This window comes from Merops nubicus, unplaced genomic scaffold (assembly GCF_000691845.1).
Source record: "Merops nubicus isolate BGI_N331 unplaced genomic scaffold, ASM69184v1 scaffold41335, whole genome shotgun sequence".
Taxonomy (NCBI): Eukaryota; Metazoa; Chordata; class Aves; order Coraciiformes; family Meropidae; genus Merops; species Merops nubicus.
In genome coordinates, this window is record NW_008609679.1 from 15,112 (window position 1) to 24,818 (window position 9,707).

General features: G+C 43.3%; 2 protein-coding genes across 2 annotated transcripts in view; both read left to right on the forward strand.

Moving 5' to 3' along the window:
• Positions 1-293, forward strand: part of ASCL3 (achaete-scute family bHLH transcription factor 3) — a 561-nt gene extending 268 nt beyond the window's left edge. The window contains exon 1 of the mRNA XM_008940654.1: positions 1-293. This exon is cut by the window's left edge and continues 268 nt beyond it. Coding sequence (XP_008938902.1) covers positions 1-293 — 293 coding nt within the window.
• A 2,999-nt stretch (positions 294-3,292) lies between these two features.
• On the forward strand, positions 3,293-9,490 carry LOC103773292 (chromosome unknown open reading frame, human C11orf16; the record flags this gene model as incomplete). The annotated part of the gene is made up of 8 exons (XM_008940656.1): positions 3,293-3,459; positions 3,887-4,046; positions 4,586-4,590; positions 5,223-5,449; positions 6,226-6,888; positions 7,081-7,141; positions 7,348-7,537; positions 9,260-9,490. Coding segments are annotated over exons 1-8 (1,704 nt in total), but the record flags the coding sequence as incomplete, so codon positions are not given.
• Positions 9,491-9,707: the final 217 nt, after the last annotated feature.

Here is a 9,707-nt window from a genome sequence, read left to right on the forward strand (position 1 = left end):
ACAGAAGTGAATACTCCTATGGGCCAGCTTTCATCAGAAAGAGGAATGAGAGGGAAAGACAGAGGGTTAAATGTGTCAATGAAGGCTATGCTAAACTGAGGCATCACTTGCCTAAGGAGTACTTGGAGAAACGGCTCAGCAAAGTAGAGACGCTCCGTGCTGCGATAAAATACATCAGCTACCTGCAGGCTGTTCTGCACGGCGATTCTGTGGTGGCAGAAAAAAGTGCTGTGGAGCCAAGCCCAGCACCTAAAGCAATTAACAAACAAAACCAGTTTTTGAAGACGATCTAAACTGTTCCAAACCAAGCAAAAGAATCCTGTCTGGGAACCTAGTAGCTGGTGTAGTATTAATGTGCACGTTCCTGGCACACCTTAAGAGCAAATCATAGCACACATCAATACCAGTCCACATAAAAGAGTTCTAATTTTTCAGGTTGTAGCTATTCTTAGATATGAAAAAGACAACTGAGGAAATCTAATCTTACTGGCCTGAGATAGTTATTTCATGGAAATGGGAAAACATTTCTAAAATTGATGTAATAACAACAATGTAATACATGTGTGAGGTAACCGTATGTATCCTCACCACCTGCGTGCTCCAGAATAAAATCTTTCCACTGCTGGGACTGAGATTCCTCTCATTTTCTGTACTGTTACTGATTTGCTTTGACATGTACTTTCTTAAAAGATTTTTGGTCTCAGTGTTTCTCTTAAAAGGCCTTTTAAAAGGTGTCCAGGAATGTTGTTAGCTGCCTGCAGAAAGGATAAGTTAGTTTAAAAGGAGGAGGATAGCAGGAGGGGAGTAGCTCCCTCGGGCAGTTGCTGAACATAGGAAGTGCATAACGTCTCGCAAGTGCTGTTCCATCCTTTGCTTATTCATGAATATTTTAATCCCATTAAAAACTGTTGACTTAGCCTAATTTCTTATGAAAATTGTATTCTTCTTCATCTGACAGTGTCCTTAAAAATTAGTGGGACTGCTCACACAATACACAGTATAGAGAGGATTGGGGGGAAAAAATGCATCTTGCAATAAAAAATTTTGGGGACTTTTACTGATAATGGTTGAGGTCTGAAGTGGTCTTCCCTGACATCCCACTCTGTTCCTCTGTGCTATTGATGGTTTCAGCTAAGTATAAAATAAATTTATGTGAAGGTGGTGAAGAGAGTTAGCTCATAACTGGCAAAGTGTCTTAACATTTGTAGTGTGTAAGGGAACCGTATTATTGATATTAATTCTGCTGACAGTATGAGAGCAGGTACTCTGTGGGTGCCACAGAATGTACAGAAAGGGGTTACAGACTTCCAAAGTGCTGTATCCTTGTCCCTAATTGTTATAACCTCTTATACCTTGTTTTTATAGCAAGAAATTGAAAAATGCCTATGAAAAGCAATTAAATATTTCTCCCTGCTACTTCACCCCCCCAAAAAAAAAAAAAAAAAAAAACAACCCTTAACTTTTAAGGCAAAAATATTTAAGATTAGGGATCACAGCAGAGATTAACAGATTTCTGCATTTTATCCTGGCATCTTTTTGATATGCACTTTGCAGGAAAGGGGGGCAATGCATTAATCCTTACACTTTACTGTGAAAAGGGGAAGTTTGTAAAGCAATTTGACCTCAGTTTGTCTCGGCTTCAACCTTTCTGTCTGCATTTCAAACCAATTTATTTGCCACACCTCGTCGTGGAGGGTTTTTTTTTTCCTCTAAATCTGAACTGCTGTATTTTGTCTTGCAATAGTAGGCAGAAAACCTAGGGGACACTGCGCCCTCTCATAACCCCTCCTCTGCCCCTGCATTCTTCTAGTGTGAGCAGATGCCTGGCAGACAAATGATCCTCTTTGTGTAGTCACGTTCCACTGGTTTTTAACCAGTAAGGTCAGGATGTCCCATCCTGGTAGCTGGAACTGTGGCAACCTCCCTAGTAACCAGGAAACACTGACAGCAAACGGCTTCCTGCATTAAACGGGCAGAAGGGCAAGATTCCTGCCCTGGGACTAAAGCCAAAGGGACCAGCTGTAGTGTTATCAATAGCTGGTAAGTTTGAAACACTGCTCTGTTGAAGTACTTGCAGCTATCCAGAGAAAAATATTTTCTTTTTGTGCAATTGTCTTTGTTAGTAGCCTGTTTTATGCAGAAATAGGTCTTTTGGCTCTCAGCAGTAACAGCACTGAAAGGGTTTAAAATGTTCTGCTGTAATGCAGAATGGATAGTTGCATGTCTTCACAAAGTATGACTGATTCCATCTTGTTTGCATTTGTAATAGGGGAGTTTGTGTAGTTGTGAAACAAGTGAATGTATTGTGTTGATTTGCTGACTTAGAGGCACATTTTGCAATAGTTCATCCACTCTTCTTGCTGTACAAGATGTGCTTTTCTGAAATTATGGGTATCTGAGAGTCCTCATAAAAAGGACTCGGATCCCATCTCTTAGATAAGAGACTAACATTTAAACATGAGTGCTTAAACTGTATTTTGTAAAGTAAATTAGGCACTTAATGTTCAGCTTGTTGAATTTCCATGCAAATGTTACACTAAGCATGATAAACATTTCTAAGCAGTAATTAAAAGAAAAAGGAATGGAAGCTTGTCTGCTACATCTTGTCAGATGACTAGAGATAGCATCACATCATCTGCCTTATCGTGACAGCCTTGAATAGTTCTCCCTTGTCAAATCTAAGCATCTCATTCTTTCTCGTGGCAAGCCATAATCCTGCTCTTATAAAACATGACAGCTGAAAAATCAAAATATTTCCTCCTAATACATCACTATAAATAAAGCAAGTAACAGGCAACTGTAAACTAACATCGTGTTCAAAACCTCACGTTTGCTCACCCTCTCAACTTCAGCTGTAGTTTTTGTCTCAGCTTGTAAAATAGGGAAGGTTTGGCAGGGACTGCATGGAAGAAAGCTTTAAAGGAGAGTGTAGGTTTAAGAAAAGAGAGCTGGATATTACAGAGGGAAAACAGTTTGAGGGAGGTGAAAGTTAGTGCTCTTTCCTGGGGATTTTCACAGCATTTCTAGTTTCCTTGGGTGTTTCTGTGCTTCTACCAGGCTGGGATTTGGGTGAGTGAAGGCCACTGAAGTCAGTGGTATGGGTTCATCTGACCAAATGCCAGTCTGGATATTTTGCATTCATTCTTTTAAAATAAAAATAATTAATGAAAGCTGCTAAGTTCTTGGATTATTACACTGGAAAGCATTTGCTTGTGTTGGAAAATGCCAGTGCATTGTCTTTTTTCTAGCAGCAGATCCCGAATGAGTCCTGCAGGTAGCTGCTTTTGCAGGAATGGCTCACTTGGAAGGGTCCCTGCCTGCGGGCCGCCGGTCCTGCAGTGCAGTGCCAGCTCTGGACAAGGCTTCATGCTCCAGTGTCGTACCTGCTGCCCGCCCCTGCTGCAGGAGTTCTGTCACAGTGCATCCCCCCTGCATCCCCAAGCCCTTCTGCCCCCAGAGGTAAAATCAAGTTCTTGTTTGAGCCTGTTGTTAGTACTTCTTCGTGATTCCTAATGGGATTAAACAGGCTGGCATGGCAGATAATACATGAGCAGCTCGAACATCCTTTGAGTGCTTTCCCTCTCCTGCACTGGCAGCTTTTTAGATAGTACTGAGTAAAGTGGTTTGCTACCCTGGAGATTAAGAAAAGCAAAGCCTGAGTAAACCCCCCATCAAAGAAACATTCCTTTAATATTATTTGGATAAATAAAAGAATCTTGTGTTAGCAGCTGTCGTCTTTGAAATGTTTCTAATGTTTTTTGATGGGATTATTTTTCATGCTTTGAACTTGAACCTGCCAGCAACCAGCATGTATGTTATATTGATTAACAATGGATATAAACAGAAGGTGTTTCTCCCAGTGCTGGCCCATTTTCTTTTCTTCAAGGTGCCAATGGATTAGCCACTGCCTCTGCTCCACCAGCCCAGCATGGAAGAGGCTGAGTACATCAGGGAGATCAGTGGGCTTAGGCAGCAATGCCCCTGTGCTGGTAAGAGGGGGAGAAGATGGATTTTATTACCGTGGTACAGTAAAAGAGGAGATAGAGGTGAGTGATGGTTGCTGTGTGGCAGTTGCTGGTGGGTGTCGTAGGGTGTCCCGTCCCCCCACTGTCCTCACACACCACCTGAGTTTAGTGTAGCAGTTCTGATTTCAGCTGGTGCATGAATTAGGGAGTAGATCACCAGGACAGCTGGTGCTTATGGTTATGTTGATTCATAAAGCTCCCAACGTTCCTGATTCCAGGCTGTCCTCACCTCCTGCTGCCTGGCGTGCTGTGTGGGCCTCAGGCGTGCAGCGCAGCCGCAGGCACCAATTAATAACAATCAGATCCTTGCTTTGCTCAGCTTCTGTTACCAAGTCCGTTTTTGGGCTGAGCAGGCACGTCTCGGGGATCCTTATCTTGTGCAGAAGATGGATGCCCCCAAACTCCAAGTTCCTGGTGAGAGCAGTGTTTTTGTACACCTTGGAAGAGCAGGGCCTCTGCTTCTGCTGGCACTGGGCATTGAGCCAGGCTTGGCATGAGGGCTGTTGTGAGCAGTGTACCAGCTCCTGTTGTGTGTAGTCTTATAACCATCAACAGCACAGCAAAAGCATTCCTGTTTTATGTACACACTTCCAGCTTGAGTCAGCTACAGACCAATGGCTTGGTGGCTTTTCAGAAATGGTAGTGAAAGCTTTAATTCATTAGTTTGTTAGCACTTCAAACTTAACAGAAAAAAGAGCCTATTCTTTCTCAAGAACAGGGAAGTACCTCACTTTATTGTTGATGGAAAGCCTCTTGACAGGCTTTAATTCAAAAGAAAATAAAAAATCCCCCCAAACCCTCCAAGAAGCCAAGTTAGTGTTGCGTGTAATGAGGAAGGACTTGGGGATGACTGAAGAACAGGTCTGAATGGCTTCAGTGTCCCATGTTATCTGGTGCACATGACATGGTTTCTGAAGTCCAGTTGCACTCCCTCAATAGCTTTTTCCATTGGGGAAAAAAATATGGGTCCCAGTGGCAGTGAATCTGTACACGTTTCACTCAGCCTGCTTTCTGGTGAGCCTCATGGAGGTTTTTTCAGGCTATCCCAATGTCAGTCTAACACTGCACACTATTTAGTTACAGTTCAGGCTTGCTTGGTGATTTGACCTAGCCACATAGCTGTGGAACAGCCTCCTGGTGGTGACACATTATGGACTGTTGTTCAGAGGAACTATTATTTTGTTCCTGGTAACAGAGTGAAAGAGGCATGTTCCAGGTAGAGTTTGCCAAACCACTTGTGTCATGTGGAAGGAACCCAATATGTGTGCAAAAAACAGCAAAGGATGACATTGTGGAATATGTGAATGGGATGAAGCACTCCTTACTCCCTGGAGACAAAGTGCTGGCACCCTGGGAAGCAGATATGGCCAGATATGGCCCAGGAACTGTTCTCACAGGCATTGAGACAAGGGACCCCTTAAAAGGTAAGAAAAATGCTACCCTCTTCTTCCTCTCCTTGCCCTGGAACATGAATGAGCCTGTTAGGATACACTCTTGTTGAGGTGCTACTGCTAGAGAAACACCAGTGCACAGACTACAGTTTAGCATTGCTTAAAGCTTGCAGGAGCTAGTGGGCCTTGCTGGTGGATATTGGAGAATAACCTCACCAGTCTGACCTTAAGGAAGTTGTGACCCATAAAAATGCAGTTTTCCACGTCTGTGTATGTGCTGTGTCCTGTCTGCTCAGACAAGGCTGTGTCTGTCATGAGAAGGACAGTGGCCTTTTCATGAGCAATACAAGTGAGGCAGCACTCAGGGGGCACCCATCCGTGCTTGAGTGCTCAGGTTTGTACTCAATGGTACATCTGGGGGTGATTTTATCATCCAAACATAGATTTCAACAGCTCATTAATTTTTTCCCATGTCTGACAGTCAAGCTCCACTGACTTATCAAAACACTACTCTCAGAGCATTACTGCTAACTTCGGCGGTAACAACCAAAGGTGCTCAGTCAACATTTTCTTATTCATCTGATGACAAACTGGGAGGGAAGATAATGCCAGTGTTGTCACACCGCTGGTGCCCTAGATGTCCACTCCAGCCTCCATGGCATGATGGTGAGGTGTTACAGAGTGGTTTGATAGTTGACCCTGCTGCTTTACAAGAGTAGAAAGTGCCTAAAGCTGCAAAGCCTGACCTGTGTGTGTGCACTGCCCAGGGAGGCCAGCTGCTTATGGCTGCTTCCCTTCTCTCTCAACAGCCTCGGAAGATGAAGAAATTATAGTCCAGTTCTGGAATAACAGGAAAGTGAAGCTCCCACGAGGTGTGGCTCTGTGGATCCCTCCTAGCTTGTGGGAGAGGACTGTAGAGATGATCCACATGCCCTTCACCAGCAGGGTGAAGCCTAGAGAAAGTCCAGACACCAAGTCTTGTATTTTTTCCTGCAGTCCTAAAGCAGCCCTGATTCCCGTTTGTGCTGTACATGGCCTCACCAAGCACTGCTGGCTCTGCTCTCCCTGCTGGTCACATTTCCACTGCCACTGTGCTGGCATGTGCTGTTCGTCAGCCTATGTGTGGTGCACCTGCTGCTGCCGTCCCCATGCTGATGCCCGGTGGCCTCTTCCATCTAGGTCTCTGGTCTTTCAGAGCGAGACTGAGGACACAGAGTCCAGCAGGGAGCCCTCTCCACGCCGTCTAGTACTGAAAGGCCTAAACCAAGAAGCAGCAGCAGGTGTGGCACCATTTTCTCCCTCTTCTGATTCAGAGTGGGACCTGCAGCCATTCCCCACTAAGAGTACTGTGGTGGACAGTGCTGTTCAGACAGGCTCCAGCTGTCTGGAGAAGCCCAGGCTAAAGGATTCTGCAAGACCTGAGAGGCAATATTGGAAAAGCAGCCACCCCAAGTCCCATCCCAGTAATTCAGGTACTTTTTAAGACCCCATCAGGGAAGCAGCAGCCAGAGGTAAAAAAACCCAGATCTGTTCTGGCCCCCCTTCATATGGGTAGTCACTTTGCCTGTAGTTTATTGGTATAAATTCTATAAATTTGCATATCAGTCTCTGATACAATACTGGCCCCTCCCCAAAGTTTCTGCTGCCCTTACCTTGTGTGCTAGCTCTTCTTTTGGCATCTCATCCAATGGAAAACTACCAGAACAATGAATGTCATTTTGGAGCACAGATACCCCTCTCCGAGTTTGTTCCCCATAATTTTCCTACACTTTTTATGCTGCTAACATCTCCATTAATATTCATAGCTAGTGTATGCATAATAACCTGAAAGGATTTCTTTGAGGCTGAAAGTGCTTTTTCCTCCCTTCTGAAATGAATGTTCCTCCATTTCCATTCTGGTTTCACTCTTGGACACAATTTTACTTCTTCCTAGGACTTGGCAGCCACAGCAGCACGTGTACAAAGGGTAAGATGGAATCCAAAGCCATCCCCACTGGGGACGTGTCCCCTGTTGCCCCAACTGACCAGAGTGCAATGTTTGAAACTATCGAGCAGTCTCCCAGAGGGCAACTCACAAAGGAGGAAGTTGTAAGAGATGAAGATCTCAAGCTGTCACTGAGGGTAAGGTAATCTGTATTAATGCTGTATTTATGTAAGCTGTGATCTGTTTGAGTAGAAGAAATATTCTTGTCTAATGAACTAGCAGTTAGCTAGAAGAACACATTGTTTTTAATTTAACTGCTTGCTAAAGCCATCCACCAGTTTTGAGATGGGCAGGAAACTTCCCCACTAATTAGAACAAAAAAAAAAAAAAATCCCCAAATCCTAAGGAAGGACTGAAGCTGCTTGGTATAATGGTAGATTATGGCAGCAGCAGTGTGAGCATTCAATAGCTCAGGTTTTACTTCAGAAACCTGCCGAACACCCATTGAGATCAAACCACTGAAGTCCTATGGAGGTAGGGACCTATGTGAGTGGCCCAGGAAATGGACAGATGTGACTGTCAGCAGCAATAAAACACAAGAAGAGATTCAGTCTGGAAGGGTGCTGGGCTCTGCCAGTCAAACCCCAATAGTCATAATCTCTGTCTCTGAAAGATAAAAGCAGATATTTTAGTAAGCAGTCTGTACTGTCTTCTCTTACTCCCTCACAAGAAGCAAGCAGTTTTAAGAGCAGAGCCCTGTCCTGAAGCTAGGGGATACAGAGCAAGCAAGCTGTGTCTCAGCTAGGAACAAGCAAAACATCCTAATTTTTAGGCCTGTTTTCTATTGGCCATGGTCCCCTCATGCTTTAGAAAAACTTGGAAAAAAAAAAATTGGAACATGAATGCCAAAAAAGGCAAGCACAGAAAAGAGGCAGAAAAAAGCTTGCAGGAAGAAGAGGAAAGAGAATGGCAGGATGAACATAAATACTGCCCTGCACAAGAGCATCAGGGGTACAATTGTGGATCAGCAGAAATCAGGTACTGGCTCCTCTGTATCTTCATGCTCTTGCTGCTGTGAGCTGACTGCCAAGGAAAACTTTGAACATACTAAACTTGCATGATTTTCTGTTAATGATGTGTCTTAGTGAACAGCTAATGTACTGGAATATATCTTGCTTCTCACACTTATATGCATTAATTTTAAGCAGATGCCTGCCAACCTGTTAACTGTATCATTGCTACATTATTATTTAAATGATCATAATGACACACCTATGGAATTGATTTCCTAGAGTTTTTTTTGGCCAGTATGGAGCTCCAGGCACACGTTCTCTGTAAGCAAGTGTCACAGCAGTGTGCTGAAGTGCCATGCTTTGCTTTTTGGTAAAACTAAAAAGAAACTGAGGTGGTTTCATTCTAGTCCCAAACTGGCAGCATGAACCACAGCAGTGGATCTGGTGTGGTAATACAGAGTAGAATGACACACTTTTATTCCTGTAGAATAGCCCTTGGTGTTTTTAAACCCAGAAGATACATTGCTAATCCTTGAGGGAGCTGAAGCAGTTTTATCATGCAATGCAGACTGCATCAAAAGTAACTTACAACAAACAAGGGAAGCCAGAGAGCAGGCTTCCCCCAGGTGATCTCTGTAGGGCTAATGTCCTGCTGCAGTCACCAAAAATCCCTCTAACTTCTAAAGAAGCAAAGTTTTTTTGTTCAAAGTCTAACTGTCCTTTGGTCTTACTGCATACTTCTGTGATCCAGCAGTAAAGTTCATACTAGCACAGAAATTATAGCATTATTAGAGCTCCGTGAGGCAGAGGTACCCCTCTTACAGACAGGAAAGCAGCAGTTACAAGGACACTGAGGCTTTTTTTTTTTTTAGTAGACTTCCAAGGGATTTGTTTTCTGTCCTCCAGGAAGAAGGTTTTGCAGCATCAGAAAAACAAAGATATAAAACACCAAGAAAGAAAAAGGAGTCAGATGATAAATGTAAAGTGACCTGCGCAGGAGATGACAAGTTTGATGATACAGCTCATGTTAGGACAGACAGAAAACACAAAGACATCACTTGCAACAAAGCAGAGAGACATGCTAAACCAGAATTTAATAAATCTGCAACTGATGAAGTTCAGGAGCTGAAATTTCAGGTAAGGTGCTTATACTGTATTGGTGTTACATTTCTTAAGCAAATAAAGTTCTGATTTAAGTACTGTCTCTGTAGAATATCTTTATGGATAGCTCTATAATTTTAATAACTAAGAAATGCTATTTCTACTCACATCAAATTTAAGCATCCTTGTTCTTTACTCCAAGGTGTTATATTAAATTCCTAAATATTTGTACTTGACTTTACTGTTCTGGAGA